The sequence below is a fragment of the Bombina bombina genome, chromosome 5 (assembly GCF_027579735.1).
Source record: "Bombina bombina isolate aBomBom1 chromosome 5, aBomBom1.pri, whole genome shotgun sequence".
Classification (NCBI taxonomy): Eukaryota; Metazoa; Chordata; class Amphibia; order Anura; family Bombinatoridae; genus Bombina; species Bombina bombina.
In genome coordinates, this window is record NC_069503.1 from 330,915,726 (window position 1) to 330,935,115 (window position 19,390).

At 40.3% G+C, this 19,390-nt stretch overlaps 1 protein-coding gene across 2 annotated transcripts in view; it reads right to left on the reverse strand.

Annotated features, from left to right (window-relative positions):
- Window positions 1-19,390, reverse strand: part of SNX13 (sorting nexin 13) — an 882,412-nt gene that overhangs the window by 110,452 nt on the left and 752,570 nt on the right. For both annotated transcript variants that reach the window (XM_053714126.1, XM_053714125.1), the window contains exon 19: window positions 17,216-17,323. In XM_053714126.1, coding sequence (XP_053570101.1) covers window positions 17,216-17,323 — 108 coding nt within the window. The remainder of the gene's footprint in view (window positions 1-17,215; window positions 17,324-19,390) is intronic.

Below are 19,390 nucleotides of genomic sequence, written 5' to 3' on the forward strand. Positions count from 1 at the left end.
ACTCGGTATGCATATCTTCTAAAAGTAATTGTAATGATTATATATAAGTCAATAGTGCGTATTGGTGTTTTAGGTACTAGCTACCCCTATTGGTGTCTCTAGGAATTCCTTGAAGGGAGATGTTGTTTTGGTGGAAATGAAACTTGGTCTATATTCATTGACACTATTTTTGGTGTCCATATCAAAAAATTGCATGTGCCTAAAAACTATAAGGATATGTGATATGGATCTACTGGTTGAAGGCTGCAAGATCCAAATTGGCATTGAGCCCAAATGGATGTAGAGTCTTCAACCGGTAGATCCAAAATGTTTTGCGTTGTCTGAGTCTGATTAGTCTATTGTAATCAGTATTTTTGGGAACATAATCTAATGGAATGTATTTGAAAATATATGGGTTCCCATTGTGTTTCAATAAGCAATGATTGGGTATACGTTTTATATTCTTTTTTCTGGAATTTTTACAATTCCGGTGATATGGACACCAAAAATAGTGTTAATGAATATAGACCAAGTTTCATTTCCACCAAAACAACATCTCCCTTCAAGGAATCCCTAGAGACACCAATAGGGGTAGCTAGTACCTAAAACACCAATACGCACTATTGACTTATATATAATCATTACAATTACTTTTAGAAGATATGCATACCGCGTAGTGAATACTGACACACACACATACATACATCATCCTTTTTTCTAATACACCTACACCGAATAAATCTCACATATTTACATTGCCAGCAGAACAAGGCAAAAAACAGGTGTCAATACACACACATAACATTGATCGGATCTCAGATCAACCTCTGTTAGGATATACATATAGAACCATCAGGTCATTTTTTATATAAAAAAAGTTCATACACATCCAATATATATTTAAATAATTTATGCACATACATAATATAAATCCAATACAGATATACCCAATCGAAAAAATTACAGCAACAAACTAACTTCGAACAACACACACGTATATAAAAACATGTTCAGATCATACACAGAAAACAACACTTATATTTCTTATACATTTCACGGCTCATACATCCGGACATGCAACATCATTAGTACACAAATATAATTTTGGTTGCAGCTACAAACAAAATCTAAAAGGTTTAGATAACACATAAACTGATGCCGCTGCAACAAACAAACTCTCTCACAAGTTTTAGACAAGATATGAATAAAGAATAAAAAATAAAATAAAATATATATAAAACATATAAAAAATAAAAAGGAACACATACACACAAAAAAACACAAAAACAAAAAGACGATTTGGGAAGGATTACACACATGCATATTAAATCATACACTTCTGGATTGACAATAAACAACATATCTATAATATTACTATGGGACTCTACAAGATCTTTAGTTAAGGTTTTTAAAAAATGCTGATATACTTGTATCGATAATAAAATGAAATATATATAAATATAATAAAAATATATATTCAAGACAACAGGAATAATTGATTCACCAATTCATATGGAAGAAGATTTAATGTTTATAGTGCCACACAGATTGTACCCAATATAGGCAAAATTCACAAAATCCCCTGCAACATATCACAATAGCAAACTTTGTCATTTTTTCTTCCAAAAAGGTTTTGCCCACTTAACATATATATTTTGAATTAGGATCTATCATTTCCATATCTCCCTAAATCGGAGTGAACATTTTTAATAGAAAATATGTCGAAATATTCAAATATATTGAAAACATATATAGGAAGATCCCTAATAGATATGTCTAACTTTAGAAAGATAAATACATTAATATACAAATGATATACAAGACTTTCTAACACCCTTTGTTATTAGGGATATAAAATCATTTCACGCTATAAAACAAAAACACACAGTCTATTATGTATATACATGCTAATACACAACACACATACTCAATAAAAATATTACAAATTCTATTGTTCATTAGAAATCCAAAAACATTGCACTCGATAAATGTGATCATACAGTTTAATATATTCTTAAAAGGTTGAAACAATAATAATAATAAAATATATCGAGGAATTTGTGTATATATACCCTTTTTTTTGACATCGACATGAACACATTCTTGCAACTGTTTTTTCTGCCAAAATTTTGATTGTTTAATAACGTTTAATAATGTTGCAATTGTAACAGCTGGGGACATGATGTTGATATCTCAGCTGTAGTTTTTTAGATGTACCTATTGGTTAGTTTTTAGTGACAACTTCCGTTTTTAATTAGTCAAATGTGTATATAATGTTACAATTTGAAGTGTATTTTATCTGCTTTATATCTGATGAAATGACCCGTAGCTGGTTGAGAAACGCGTCATTAAAGCCTTTTAAATCTTATATGGAAGTTGTTCACCATTTTTTATTTAGTGCCGTTAAGTTTTTAACAGTTACAACTTACAAACAGTTACAACTACTATATATCCAGTTGTAACAATTTAACAGACATTCCTTTACCAAGTTAACCTGCACGGCCACAGCTGAAGACACTATACAGAGAGCTGTATACTCTAAAGAACAGAGAGGATACACCAACACACAGTATACTAGCCGCTGTTTAAGGTGCTAGCAGGCGAGACTGCACTGGTCACAGCACAGTGCAATTTCTTTTGGTTCACACATCCTTGAGCTGAATCCTTAAAAAGATAAAGGACATCTGGAGAATATATGCCTACATACAGTGTACTGGCCGCTGAATAAAGTGCCAGCAGGCGATACCGCACTGGTCAGAGTTCAGTGCAACTTTTTTTGGTAAGCGCAATATCTGTGTTTAATACCGCTTTGAAACAAACAATATTACACTATTGGCGCCCTCTCTTTTTTCCCCTTTTTTCCCAACTACAGTGATACCCCCGCTCTCTGGGACCAAGAGGAGCTGCCCCGCCAGAAAACGTCCGGCGGTAATTTATTCTATGGACTAAAATATTGTGATCAACACTTTTGGGACACGGTATTTTATCTTTGATAACCATAACATTGTTGTGGAAAATACATTGTTTTTAGTCTCTTTGTATCTTTTGTTTTTCCGGTTTGTTTTTTTCTGTTACTCCCACTTTTTTCCCGCCCCTATCTTTTTTAAATCTGACAGCGCGCCTTTTTGTATCCCCTTCTGGGATATTACAGAGTGAACTCTTTGTTCCTCCCTGATGATTGATGTACGCTACAGTCGTCATGTTGTCCGACTGAAATCTTATGAACCTGGCCTTCGCTAGTTGAGGCCAAGCCAGGAGCGCTTTGAATATCGCTCTCAGTTCCAAAATGTTTATCGGGAGAAGAGACTCTTCCCGAGATCATAGACCCTGAGCTTTCAGGGAGCCCCAGACCGCGCCCCAGCCTAAGAGACTGGCGTCGGTCGTGACAATGATCCACTCTGGTCTGCGGAAACTCATTCCCTGAGACAGGTGATCCTGAGCCAACCACCAGAGGAGTGAGTCTCTGGTTATCTGGTCCACTTGAATCTGGGGAGACAAGTCTGCATAATCCCCAATCCACTGTTTGAGCATGCACAGTTGCAATGGTCTTAAATGAATTCGAGCAAAAGGAACCACGTCCATTGCTGCAACCATGAGTCCTATTACCTCCATGCACTGAGCTATGGAGGGCTGAGGAATAGATTGAAGAACTCGACAAGCGTTTAGAAGCTTTAACTTTCTGACCTCTGTCAGAAAAAATCTTCATTTCCACAGAGTCTATTATTGTTCCCAGAAAGGGAACCCTGTGGACGGGGACAGGGAACCCTTGTGGACGGGGACAGGGAACTCTTTTCTATGTTCACCTTCCACCGTGAGATCTGAGAAAGGCTAAAACAATGTCTGTATGAGCCCTTGCTTTGGGAAGGGACGATGCTTGAATTAGAATGTCGTCTAGGTAAGGTGCTACTGCAATACCCCTCGGCCTTAGGACCGCTAGAAGGGACCCTAGCACCTTTGTGAAAATTCTGGGAGCAGTGGCTAAACCGAACGGAAGAGCCACGAACTGGTAATGTTTGTCCAGAAAGGCGAACCTCAGGAACTGATGATGATCTTTGTGGATAGGAATATGCAGGTATGCATCCTTTAGGTCCACGGTAGTCATATATTGACCCTCCTGGATCGTTGGTAAAATCGTCCGAATGGTTTCCATTTTGAATGATGAAACTCTGAGGAATTTGTTTAGAATTTTTAAATCCAGAATTGGCCTGAAAGTTCCTTCTTTTTTGGGAACTACAAACAGGTTTGAGTAAAAACCCAGACCTTGTTCCGCTGTTGGAACTGGGTGTATCACTCCCATCTTTAATAGGTCTCCTACGCAACGTAAGAATGCCTGTCTCTTTATCTGGTCTAAAGATAAGCGAGACATGTGGAACCTTCCCCTTGGAGGAAGTTCCTTGAACTCTAGAAGATACCCCTGAGAGACAATTTCTAGTGCCCAGGGATCCGGAACATCTCTTGCCCAAGCCTGAGCAAAGAGAGAAAGTCTGCCCCCTACTAGATCCGGTCCCGGATCGGGGGCTACCCCTTCATGCTGTCTTGGTAGCAGCAGCAGGCTTCTTGGCCTGTTTTCCCTTGTTCCAGCCTTGCAATGGTTTCCATGCTGGTTTAGGCTGGGAAGTGTTACCCTCTTGTCTAGAGGCTGCAGAGTTAGACGCCGGTCCGTTCCTGAAATTGCGAAAGGAACGAAAATTAGACTTATTCTTAGCCTTGAAAGGCCTATCCTGTAGGAGGGCATGGCCCTTTCCCCCAGTGATGTCTGAAATCTCCTTCAATTCTGGCCTGAAAAGCGTCTTACCTTTGAAAGGAATATTAAGCAATTTTGTTTTGGACGACACATCCGCCGACCAAGATTTCAGCCAAAGCGCCCTGCGTGCCACTATTGCAAAACCTGAATTTTTCGCCGCTAGTTTAGCCAATTGAAAAGCGGCATCCAAAATAAAGGAATTAGCCAACTTTAGTGCGTGAATTCTGTCCATGACCTCATCATATGGAGTCTCCTTTTGGAGCGAATTTTCTAGTTCATCGAACCAAAAAGACGCCGCCGTGGTGACAGGAATAATGCACGAAATTGGTTGAAGAAGGAAACCTTGCTGAACAAAAATCTTCTTAAGCAATCCTTCCAATTTTTTATCCATAGGATCTTTGAAAGCGCAACTGTCCTCTATAGGAATAGTTGTGCGCTTAGCTAACGTTGAAACTGCCCCCTCTACCTTAGGGACCGTTTGCCATGCATCCCTTCCTGGGGGTCGACAATGGGGAACATTTTCTTAAATATAGGAGGGGAACAAAAGGTACACCTGGCTTCTCCCACTCCTTAGTCACTATTTCCGCACCCTCTTGGGTATCGGAAAAGCATCAGCGTGCACTGGGACCTCTAAGAATTTGTCCATTTTGCACAACTTCTCTGGAATCACCAAAGTATCACAATCATCAAGGGTAGCTAGCACCTCCTTAAGCAGAGCGCGGAGATGTTCTAGCTTAAATTTAAATGCCACAATATCAGGTTCTGCCTGCTGAGAAATTTTTCCTGAGTCAGAAATTTCTCCCTCAGACAGACCCTCTCCTCACTGCCAACTAAGATTGATGTGAGGCATAACAGATAAATTATCGTCAGCGCCTACTTGCTCATCCTCTGTATTTAAAACTGAGCAATCACACTTTCTCGGAAATGCTGGCAGTTTGGATAAAAGAGCTGCTAGAGAATTATCCATTACTGCTGTTAATTGCTGCATAGTAACAAGCATTGGCGCGCTAGATGTACTAGGTATCGCCTGCGCGGGCAAAGCTGGTGTTGACACAGAAGGAGAGGATGATGAACTATCCCCACTACCTTCATTTAAAGAATCATCTTGGCTAACATTATTAAATGTGACAGTACTGTCCTTACTCTGTTTGGACGCCATGGCACAATTCGCACATACATTTAATGGGGGGAACCACCTTGGCCTCCATACACACAGAACATAGGCTATCTGAAGGTACAGACATGTTAAACAGACTTAGGCAGGTTTTTAATGCAATAAAAACAATTTTAAACAAAACCGTTACTGTCTCTTTAAATAATAAAAAGGGCACACTTTATGAATGATCGAAAAAACATCAAAGCAATATCCGATCTTTTTTTTTTTTTGTAAAATTTTTATTGAGGTTATTCGAAGTATACAATATAGATCAGATATCATACAACACAAATAACAGAAAGAACTTAACTCTTCTAAATAGCATATTACAAGAGCAAAACATCACAATAGCTGATTATGGGTGATAATTTGAAACCTCTATTTTATATTTTTTACTATAATTACTCCTCTTTGACTTAGCAGGTCACTTTTGGACCTATAGATACTGATGTATGCTATATTGAGGAAACTTGTTTCTGGTGTGGGCCACTTTTGGACCTTAGCATAGAAAGATGTGGGGGGGGGAGGGAAAAATCAACAGGCTTAAGCTGTTCTGTAAGAAGATATAATAGGGGGGGGGGAGGCAGGGCTTTAGCAGTAGATAAAGTGTGTTGGCTCTGGTTAATTCAGAGTGATATACATAATGAGGAGCAGTCTTAGAGGGATTGTCTCTTTGAAGGCATAGTAGATAGGGGGAAAACCACGGAGATATAGGGTTTTCATCTGGGCACAATATGTCTTGGTTGCCAGATGAAATATATTCAGTAATTACTAGGGCTATATAGGCAATGAAATTATAGTAGTTTTCAGATAGTAGAAAAATGTAAACTTCAGTTTCCTTTAACACAAGTGAGATGTAACTAGAAATGGACTACGTAAGGTAATTGCGCAGAAGAGTCTATGTCAATTATGTGATTGTATAAAGGGGTTCCGTTAAAACCTAATACCACAAGCATCAGATCATGAGTTTGGTTTTCTGGATTACCTGCACTGTGTAAAGTTTATGCTATGGTAGGGTAAGCATAGTATGAGCACATTAGGACACACATGAAAGCTTATAAAAACAATAGTAAAAGCCACTGAGATTGTATAGGCGCTAAAGAGTATATATATGGTAAGGAGGTTGCCCCTGATTATAGCATGTTTGCAGCTACTTGAGTTCCCAGACAGACACCTTTAGGTGAACTACGTATCATGTGCAGGCAAAGCTGCAGTCTAATAGTGTATGCATGTGCATCCAAAATCAGGCATAACATAGTGTGTATAAATACCAAAAAGCAAAGCAACAGAAAATAAGACACGCACACAGGAAAGAAACCAAAAAAAACTTAGCCCCTTCTTAATATTGTACAAAACATAGTGGTCAAGGTTCTACTATCTCGTGTCAAATGCAAATTGTATATAGTTTGCCTTCACTAGCCTGTATGTTTCCCTTTGTTTTAGTAGCTATTAACAACTGGATATAAGAATTTTACTATTTGCTTAAGTGTTCAGGATGCATTATAATATAACACAGAAATATTCAACAATATAGAAAAAAAATTAAATGTAACTGGAGAGTCCATAGTTCTATTGTAAACCTAATTTAGAGCAGGATATATTAACATGGAGAGATATGTACATAGGGATAACCACATGCCCAGCAACGGCCAGCTAGTATCTGTTTTACAGTCAACAGACTCCTCTCTTCCGTAATGGGGTAAAGTAATAAGCACGGCAAATGAGGGGGCCCAGCCGGTTATGCGGAATCATCATAGTAAAAGAGAGTTTCTTTTGGAGTGAAGTATGGAGATTTGTAAGCCGCCATTAGGCCCATATCTAGTGGGCATGTGGGTCTCCATTTTCTCTGGGAAACACTGACCATAATTTCTATCCCCACATGTTTCGTAAAGCCTGTACCGCAAACCTCTCTTTTCCGCGAAAAAGGCATATCCTGAATTCCACAACACGCTCCTCCGTAACGGGCCCGTGGCTGTGTAAGGTGCCTTGGTGTAGTTCTGCAGTCTTAGCTGCAAATTCAGGCCCGGGATGAGCGCATGGGAGTATTGTTACCTCTGGGGCCGATAGTGATTTTGCGCGCTTCGATGACTTCACCATGCCTAGCTCGGGATCGGGTCTTGGGAGGCGCCATGGTCTTCCTTATGATCCGTCATTGGACTCTCGGCATTAGGACCTTGGGGTCTCGCAGTTCTTAGTATGTTAGAGATATCCTCAAAATTGCGAGACATTTTACCGTCTAAGGCCATGAGTAATGCACGCATCTGTGCACAGGAATCCCCATCCATGATTATATAGGAGGGATAAAGTCAGTTTGAGAGATATTGCTCCTTGTGTTAGGTACCAGAGATTAAAAGTACCGCTCTACCCAGTTAGCCCTCAGACCGGGAGAGGGGGGGTTAGATGGAATTGTGAGCTAGGCCGCCATAATACTAGTCGCGCTGATAAAAGTCCTCCGGTGGATAAAATCACTATGCGAATTGCTTCATCAGGGTAGGATTTGGCTCTTAGTAAGGCAAGAAGAGTTATAGCAGTATACAGCTGTGGAAATAGTGTTTTAATAACTCTATTTTTGGAGGTAGAAAGGGGAGCCATAAAAATATGCGTCTAGTCCTGTCTGCAACTTAGTCACGCCCCGCAATATCCGATCTTTATGAAATTTATACCCCAGTGTCTTAATGCTTTAAAAGTATTGCACACCAAATTTCAAGTCTCTTAACCCTTAAATGACCAAACCGGAGCTAATAATCCCAATTGACCGGTTTAAACACACTACAGTCCCTGCCACATACTTTGCTGCGGCTTTTACCTTCCTTAGGGGTTATTAACAACAGAAATAAGCCTCTCTGAGTCCTTTTCTAAGCCACTGGACCTTCTCACGTGAAGCTGCATGCACTGCCTAGAGAAAGTAACTGCGCAACTGAGGCGCGAAAATGAGGCCTCCTCCCTCTGCATTCCAGAGTGAAGGGGCCTTTCTGACAAGATTAGGTGTCTAAACAACTGCCAGGCGCAAATAAACATCCCCAAAAGTGTTTCAAAGTTTGCAAAACACTCCAAATGTCATATAAACATGATAAAAGTCAATCGATTTAGCCCACAATAGTGTCAACCAGCATAGAGCCCAAGTTATAAGCCTTAATTCTGTAACTGAGTCTAAGAAAATGGCTTACCTATCCCATAAGGGAAAACTGACAGTCTTCTAGCATTACTAGGTCTTGTTAGAAAAGTGACTGATCATACCTGAAGCAGATAAGCCTGCCAACTGTTCCCCCCAACTGAAGTTCTCTGGTTTCAACAGTCCTGTGTGGGAACAGCAATGGATTTTAGTTACTGGTGCTAAAATCATACTCCTCTTTTAAAAGAAATCTTCATCACTTTCTGTTGTAGAGTAAATAGTACAAACCGGCACTATTTTAAAATAAACTCTTGATAGAAGAAATAAAAACAGAATTTATGTTTACCTGATAAATTACTTTCTCCAACGGTGTGTCCGGTCCACGGCGTCATCCTTACTTGTGGGATATTCTCTTCCCCAACAGGAAATGGCAAAGAGCCCAGCAAAGCTGGTCACATGATCCCTCCTAGGCTCCGCCTACCCCAGTCATTCGACCGACGTTAAGGAGGAATATTTGCATAGGAGAAACCATATGATACCGTGGTGACTGTAGTTAAAGAAAATAAATTATCAGACCTGATTAAAAAACCAGGGCGGGCCGTGGACCGGACACACCGTTGGAGAAAGTAATTTATCAGGTAAACATAAATTCTGTTTTCTCCAACATAGGTGTGTCCGGTCCACGGCGTCATCCTTACTTGTGGGAACCAATACCAAAGCTTTAGGACACGGATGATGGGAGGGAGCAAATCAGGTCACCTAGATGGAAGGCACCACGGCTTGCAAAACCTTTCTCCCAAAAATAGCCTCAGAAGAAGCAAAAGTATCAAACTTGTAAAATTTGGTAAAAGTGTGCAGTGAAGACCAAGTCGCTGCCCTACATATCTGATCAACAGAAGCCTCGTTCTTGAAGGCCCATGTGGAAGCCACAGCCCTAGTGGAATGAGCTGTGATTCTTTCGGGAGGCTGCCGTCCGGCAGTCTCGTAAGCCAATCTGATGATGCTTTTAATCCAAAAAGAGAGAGAGGTAGAAGTTGCTTTTTGACCTCTCCTTTTACCGGAATAAACAACAAACAAGGAAGATGTTTGTCTAAAATCCTTTGTAGCATCTAAATAGAATTTTAGAGCGCGAACAACATCCAAATTGTGCAACAAACGTTCCTTCTTCGAAACTGGTTTCGGACACAGAGAAGGTACGATAATCTCCTGGTTAATGTTTTTGTTAGAAACAACTTTTGGAAGAAAACCAGGTTTAGTACGTAAAACCACCTTATCTGCATGGAACACCAGATAAGGAGGAGAACACTGCAGAGCAGATAATTCTGAAACTCTTCTAGCAGAAGAAATTGCAACCAAAAACAAAACTTTCCAAGATAATAACTTAATATCAACGGAATGTAAGGGTTCAAACGGAACCCCCTGAAGAACTGAAAGAACTAAGTTGAGACTCCAAGGAGGAGTCAAAGGTTTGTAAACAGGCTTGATTCTAACCAGAGCCTGAACAAAGGCTTGAACATCTGGCACAGCTGCCAGCTTTTTGTGAAGTAACACAGACAAGGCAGAAATCTGTCCCTTCAGGGAACTTGCAGATAATCCTTTTTCCAATCCTTCTTGAAGGAAGGATAGAATCTTAGGAATCTTAACCTTGTCCCAAGGGAATCCTTTAGATTCACACCAACAGATATATTTTTTCCAAATTTTGTGGTAAATCTTTCTAGTTACAGGCTTTCTGGCCTGAACAAGAGTATCGATAACAGAATCTGAGAACCCTCGCTTCGATAAGATCAAGCGTTCAATCTCCAAGCAGTCAGCTGGAGTGAGACCAGATTCGGATGTTCGAACGGACCTTGAACAAGAAGGTCTCGTCTCAAAGGTAGCTTCCATGGTGGAGCCGATGACATATTCACCAGATCTGCATACCAAGTCCTGCGTGGCCACGCAGGAGCTATCAAGATCACCGACGCCCTTTCCTGATTGATCCTGGCTACCAGCCTGGGGATGAGAGGAAACGGCGGGAATACATAAGCTAGTTTGAAGGTCCAAGGTGCTACTAGTGCATCCACTAGAGCCGCCTTGGGATCCCTGGATCTGGACCCGTAGCAAGGAACTTTGAAGTTCTGACGAGAGGCCATCAGATCCATGTCTGGAATGCAACACAGTTGAGTGACTTGGGCAAAGATTTCCGGATGGAGTTCCCACTCCCCCGGATGCAATGTCTGACGACTCAGAAAATCCGCTTCCCAATTTTCCACTCCTGGGATGTGGATAGCAGACAGGTGGCAGGAGTGAGACTCCGCCCATAGAATGATTTTGGTCACTTCTTCCATCGCCAGGGAACTCCTTGTTCCCCCCTGATGGTTGATGTACGCAACAGTTGTCATGTTGTCTGATTGAAACCGTATGAACTTGGCCCTCGCTAGCTGAGGCCAAGCCTTGAGAGCATTGAATATCGCTCTCAGTTCCAGAATATTTATCGGTAGAAGAGATTCTTCCCGAGACCAAAGACCCTGAGCTTTCAGGGATCCCCAGACCGCGCCCCAGCCCATCAGACTGGCGTCGGTCGTGACAATGACCCACTCTGGTCTGCGGAAGGTCATCCCTTGTGACAGGTTGTCCAGGGACAGCCACCAACGGAGTGAGTCTCTGGTCCTCTGATTTACTTGTATCCTCGGAGACAAGTTTGTATAGTCCCCATTCCACTGACTGAGCATGCACAGTTGTAATGGTCTTAGATGAATGCGCGCAAAAGGAACTATGTCCATTGCCGCTACCATCAAACCTATCACTTCCATGCACTGCGCTATGGAAGGAAGAGGAACGGAATGAAGTATCCGACAAGAGTCTAGAAGTTTTGTTTTTCTGGCCTCTGTCAGAAAAATCCTCATTTCTAAGGAGTCTATTATTGTTCCCAAGAAGGGAACCCTTGTTGACGGAGATAGAGAACTCTTTTCCACGTTCACTTTCCATCCATGAGATCTGAGAAAGGCCAGGACGATGTCCGTGTGAGCCTTTGCTTGAGGAAGGGACGACGCTTGAATCAGAATGTCGTCCAAGTAAGGTACTACAGCAATGCCCCTTGGTCTTAGCACAGCTAGAAGGGACCCTAGTACCTTTGTGAAAATCCTTGGAGCAGTGGCTAATCCGAAAGGAAGCGCCACGAACTGGTAATGCTTGTCCAGGAATGCGAACCTTAGGAACCGATGATGTTCCTTGTGGATAGGAATATGTAGATACGCATCCTTTAAATCCACCGTGGTCATGAATTGACCTTCCTGGATGGAAGGAAGAATTGTTCGAATGGTTTCCATTTTGAACGATGGAACCTTGAGAAACTTGTTTAAGATCTTGAGATCTAAGATTGGTCTGAACGTTCCCTCTTTTTTGGGAACTATGAACAGATTGGAGTAGAACCCCATCCCTTGTTCTCCTAATGGAACAGGATGAATCACTCCCATTTTTAACAGGTCTTCTACACAACGTAAGAATGCCTGTCTTTTTATGTGGTCTGAAGACAACGGAGACCTGTGGAACCTCCCCCTTGGGGGAAGCCCCTTGAATTCCAGAAGATAACCTTGGGAGACTATTTCTAGCGCCCAAGGATCCAGAACATCTCTTGCCCAAGCCTGAGCGAAGAGAGAGAGTCTGCCCCCCACCAGATCCGGTCCCGGATCGGGGGCCAACATTTCATGCTGTCTTGGTAGCAGTGGCAGGTTTCTTGGCCTGCTTTCCCTTGTTCCAGCCTTGCATTGGTCTCCAAGCTGGCTTGGCTTGAGAAGTATTACCCTCTTGCTTAGAGGACGTAGCACTTTGGGCTGGTCCGTTTCTACGAAAGGGACGAAAATTAGGTTTATTTTTGGCCTTGAAAGGCCGATCCTGAGGAAGGGCGTGGCCCTTACCCCCAGTGATATCAGAGATAATCTCTTTCAAGTCAGGGCCAAACAGCGTTTTCCCCTTGAAAGGAATGTTAAGTAGCTTGTTCTTGGAAGACGCATCAGCTGACCAAGATTTCAACCAAAGCGCTCTGCGCGCCACAATAGCAAACCCAGAATTCTTAGCCGCTAACCTAGCCAATTGCAAAGTGGCGTCTAGGGTGAAAGAATTAGCCAATTTGAGAGCATTGATTCTGTCCATAATCTCCTCATAAGGAGGAGAATCACTATCGACCGCCTTTACCAGCTCATCGAACCAGAAACACGCGGCTGTAGCGACAGGGACAATGCATGAAATTGGTTGTAGAAGGTAACCCTGCTGAACAAACATCTTTTTAAGTAAACCTTCTAATTTTTTATCCATAGGATCTTTGAAAGCACAACTATCTTCTATGGGTATAGTGGTGCGTTTGTTTAAAGTGGAAACCGCTCCCTCGACCTTGGGGACTGTCTGCCATAAGTCCTTTCTGGGGTCGACCATAGGAAACAATTTTTTAAATATGGGGGGAGGGACGAAAGGAATACCGGGCCTTTCCCATTCTTTATTTACAATGTCCGCCACCCGCTTGGGTATAGGAAAAGCTTCTGGGAGCCCCGGGACCTCTAGGAACTTGTCCATTTTACATAGTTTCTCTGGGATGACCAACTTGTCACAATCATCCAGAGTGGATAATACCTCCTTAAGCAGAATGCGGAGATGTTCCAACTTAAATTTAAACATAATCACATCAGGTTCAGCTTGTTGAGAAATGTTCCCTGAATCAGTAATTTCTCCCTCAGACAAAACCTCCCTGGCCCCATCAGACTGGTTTAGGGGCCCTTCAGAACCATTATTATCAGCGTCGTCATGCTCTTCAGTATCTAAAACAGAGCAGTCGCGCTTACGCTGATGAGTGTGCATTTTGGCTAAAATGTTTTTGACAGAATTATCCATTACAGCCGTTAATTGTTGCATAGTAAGGAGTATTGGCGCGCTAGATGTACTAGGGGCCTCCTGAGTGGGCAAGACTCGTGTAGACGAAGGAGGGAATGATGCAGTACCATGCTTACTCCCCTCACTTGAGGAATCATCTTGGGCATCATTGTCATTGTCACATAAATCACATTTATTTAAATGAGAAGGAACTCTGGCTTCCCCACATTCAGAACACAGTCTATCTGGTAGTTCAGACATGTTAAACAGGCATAAACTTGATAACAAAGTACAAAAAACGTTTTAAAATAAAACCGTTACTGTCACTTTAAATTTTAAACTGAACACACTTTATTACTGCAATTGCGAAAAAATATGAAGGAATTGTTCAAAATTCACCAAAATTTCACCACAGTGTCTTAAAGATTAAATGATTCCTCAAGGCTAAATATGTGTTAATAATGAATCGATTTAGCCCAGAAAAAGTCTACAGTCTTAATAAGCCCTTGTGAAGCCCTTATTTACTATCTTAATAAACATGGCTTACCGGATCCCATAGGGAAAATGACAGCTTCCAGCATTACATCGTCTTGTTAGAATGTGTCATACCTCAAGCAGCAAGAGACTGCTCACTGTTCCCCCAACTGAAGTTAATTCCTCTCAACAGTCCTGTGTGGAACAGCCATGGATTTTAGTAACGGTTGCTAAAATCATTTTCCTCATACAAACAGAAATCTTCATCTCTTTTCTGTTTCTGAGTAAATAGTACATACCAGCACTATTTTAAAATAACAAACTCTTGATTGAATAATAAAAACTACAGTTAAACACTAAAAAACTCTAAGCCATCTCCGTGGAGATGTTGCCTGTACAACGGCAAAGAGAATGACTGGGGTAGGCGGAGCCTAGGAGGGATCATGTGACCAGCTTTGCTGGGCTCTTTGCCATTTCCTGTTGGGGAAGAGAATATCCCACAAGTAAGGATGACGCCGTGGACCGGACACACCTATGTTGGAGAAACTACAACTAACACCACATACTCTTTACCATCCCCGTGGAGATGCTACTTGTTCAGAGCGGCAAAGAGAATGACTGGGGGGCAGAGCCAGAGGGGGGCTATATGGACAGCTTTGCTGTGTGCTCTCTTTGCCATTTCCTGTAGGGAATGAGAATATCCCACAAGTAAGGATGAAGCCGTGGACCGGACACACCAATGTAGGAGAAAAGGTAGTAATTCAAACAAAATTTTTACAGTGTATGTAATAGGTTAGCAGAGCATTGCACCCACTTGCAAATGGATGATTAACCCCTTAATGCAAAAAACGGATCAAAAAATCGAATTAAACGTTTTTTAAACAGTCACAACAACTGCCACAGCTCAGCTGTGGCCCTACCTTCCTCAATAAACGACTTTTGAAGCCTTTAGAGCCCTTCAGAGATGTCCTATAGCATGCAGGGGACTGCTGAGGGAAGCTGAATGTCTCTGTCTGTAATTTTAACTGCGCAAAAAAGCGCTAAAATAGGCCCCTCCCACTCATACTACAACAGTGGAAAGCCTCAGGAAACTGTTTCTAGGCAAAAATCAAGCCAGCCATGTGGAAACAACTAGGCCCCAATAAGTTTTATCACCAAAGCATATATAAAAACGATTAAACATGCCAGCAAACGTTTTATATTGCACATTTATAAGAGTATATATCTCTAATAGTAAGCCTGATACTAGTCGCTATTAAATCACTGTATTTAGGCTTAACTTACATTAATCCAGTATCAGCAGCATTTTCTAGCAATTCCATCCTAGAAAAACTTAAAACTGCACATACCTCATTGCAGGATAACCTGCACGCCATTCTCCCTCTGAAGTTACCTCACTCCTCAGACATATGTGAGAACAGCAGTGGATCTTAGTTACTTCTGCTAAGATCATAGAAAACGCAGGCAGATTCTTCTTCTAAATGCTGCCTGAGATAAAATAGTACAACTCCGGTACCATTTAAAAATAATAAAGTTTTGATTGAAGACAAAAACTAACTATATTTCACCACTTTCCTCTTACTACCTCCATCTTTGTTGAGAGTTGCAAGAGAATGACTGGATATGGCAGTTAGGGGAGGAGCTATATAGCAGCTCTGCTGTGGGTGTCCTCTTGCAACTTCCTGTTGGGAAGGAGAATATCCCACAAGTAATGGATGATCCATGGACTGGATACACCTTACAAGAGAAAACAGCATTTTGCGCCCTCGCGAGCCTAATTTGCCAGCAAGTTTCAAAGAAAAAACAAGTCAAATTGAAAATAAGACTATACCCCAGGTAAGACAAACTTCCTAAAACATGATTCCCATAACAAAACTGCCAGACTGCAAAGGGAAATACACATAGACCTGACTCATGGCAAATATAAGTAAAATACATATATTTAAAACTTTATATTAATACATAAAGCGCCAAACCATAGCTGAGAGTGTTAAATAATGATACATACTTAACAAAAGACACCCATCCACATATAGCCAAACCAGTACTGAAAACTAACAGCAGAGGTAATGGTATATAAGAGTATATCGTCGATCTGAAAGGGGAGGTAGGAGATGAATCCCTACGACCGGTAACAGAGAACCCTTGAAAAGATTTCCTGCAAGGGAAACCATAAAATCAATAGGTAATAGTCTTTCCACATCCCTCTGACAAACACTGTATTCTGAGAGGAATTGGGCTTCAGAATGCTTAGAAGCGTGTATAACAGAAGAAATCATAGAAATCAAGCACAAACTTACTTCATCACCTCCATAGGAGGCAAAGTTTCTAAAACTGAATTGTGGGTGTGGTGAGGGGTGTATTTATAGGCATTTTGAGATTTGGGAAACTTTGCCCCTCCTGGTAGGATTGTATATCCCATACGTCACTAGCTCATGAACTCTTGCCAATTACATGAAAAAAATTAGAACGTTGCTTAACATTGCATGCTCTATCTGAATCATGGAAGTTGAATTTTGACTAGACTATCCCATTAATGGCACAATGTATAATAATGTGTATATAACAAAATTTAACTATGAAAAAATAACTTAAATAGGCTGATGGCGTATATGCACTGTGCCAGCCAGAAGGAAGAAGCTCTAAAAGATTTTTTCTGATCTCCCTACCCCTAAAGCTCATAAATAATAAAACTAGGATTTATTTGGATAAAATACATGCCAAAAAGTTGTGCTAGGGAGTGATTGCATGTAACAACATTATGTATTATTCAGTATGAAATCTCATTCTCTTTCACCCTCGAGTCATAAAGAGCACTGGAGAGGTCTGTAACAAAGCTTCCCATATTAACTTTTCATGTATTAATCGCTGCACACAACAGAAAAACAATATCAGCTACAATAAATACCTGTAAATAAGCATTTAAATCATTTTTTCTCTTTTCCAGAAATTCCTTATCCATGTTATTGAATGTCTTTTTGCCTGGCAGCCTCAAGAGAGTTGCAAGGTTTTCAAACTGTAAGAAAAGAGGATGTTAAAAGCAACAAACACAAACTTTACTTTTGTTCTTTACAACATACACAGTTGCTTGGAATTAGAACCTGATAAAATGTTGCATAAAAGATGCAATAATGGAAAACAAAACACATTATTATTATAGATTAACTGCATAGAAACATACACAAACATACTGTATGAACGAGACTAAATAAACATTAAAGGGACACTAAACCCAATTGTTTTCTTTAATGATTCAGACAGGGCATGCAATTATAAGCAACTTTCTAATTTACTCCTATTATAATTTTTTCTTTGTTCTCTTGCAATCTTTATTTGAAAAGCAGGAATGTAAAGCTGAGAAGCCGGCCCATTTTGAGTTCTGCACCTAGGTACCGCTTGCTAAATGTAGCCACCAATAAGAAAGCTATATCTAGATAGCAAGAGAACAAAAACAAAAATGATAATAGGAGCAAATTAGAACGTTGCTTAAAATTGCATGCTCTGTCTGAATCATGAAAGAAAAAAAAAATTGGGTTTAGTATCCCTTTAATGAAAATACAAGTATGGTGTCTTTAAAGGGGTCTCATCATAACATTTTATGTTTTCTTTGAAAGCTAGCAGATGACAGGATTTGGACGGTACATTTAGGGAGTTGGCAACTGGAATGATGCACACTTCCAATTCCCTAGGAGGAATGCATAATAGTGAGTCAATCAAAACACGCATGCTTTGTTTGTGCATATTGTTAATTAAATGTACACTATTTCTTTAGCTAGTGTGGTGCAATGTGGAACTGTGAATGTTCAAACATCTGTTTTCTTGGGAATTATTTTAAAGATCTTTTGAGTTCATTTTTAGTTTGCATTTTCATTCTCTTATTATCAGGGGCATAAAAACATCATTATAAGGTGTTTTCTGTGACCTTCCTCCCTACAGCTTTGACTATAATGTTGCTTCAAGAAAAAAAAATAAAGCTCACAAAGGTTTTGTTACAAGTAAAACTGTTTAACAGCCGTATATCTTCATTACCAACTAGGATCCACAAAAGTATTTTACATCTTCTTTACTGATACTAATATTAATTCAAAATGTATCAGAACAGGTAACACTGCATTACAAAGTTGGACGCATTAATGAAAAAGACGTGTTAGGCTCATTTTTTATGTATCATTGTGAAAATGTTATTGAATCCACTGGGTGGGAACTAGTACTAAGCCTTGGGATCAGGAGTTTATGGACAGCTGGAAGTGGAATATTTGTTCACATTGCCTCATCTACTTTAACAATGGCCTTGGCGAGGTCATTTTGGGTTCATGATAGATTTTTATAAAAACCTTCTGAACTTGCTATTAAATTATAAAGCCCATAAACAAAGCATGTTACAGAACAGCCACAATTCATGAGATATAAAAGTGACTAAGACCATACACCAGGCAATCCTGAACAGTAATCTTAGAAATTATTGTATTTTGGGGGTTATTTTACATCAGAATGAACAAATCTGTGGTGTGATTGTGAAAATGTCTTTTTACTACGAAGTGCCAGATTTATTTTACATTTTCGATATTTGAATAGAACAATCTATACAAACTAATAAAAGCAGGTATTTGGTGGTACATACACATGTCCACAGCTGTCTCATACATAGACCTCACAGATCCATAAGCTTTTACCTAAAGCCTATATATCAATTCCCAAGTTCAGTTGTTGCTTGCTAAGCTGTGTGACCAATGCAGCAAATGAGCTGAGCCACTGTTACATAACTCCTATTCCTTGTCTATCCAGTAGGTCTAATAAATGACAATTCTTTAATACACAGCACAATTAATCTGAAATCTTTTCACAAAATGTTGCCATGAAAAAAGTAATCAAAATATATAAATCACAGATAATATTTTAGGTATATGTTATTTTAAAACAAATAGTGGGTATTAAACACCAAACAATAAAAACATAATTTATGTAAGAACTTACCTGATAAATTCATTTCTTTCATATTAGCAAGAGTCCATGAGCTAGTGACGTATGGGATATACATTCCTACCAGGAGGGGCAAAGTTTCCCAAACCTCAAAATGCCTACA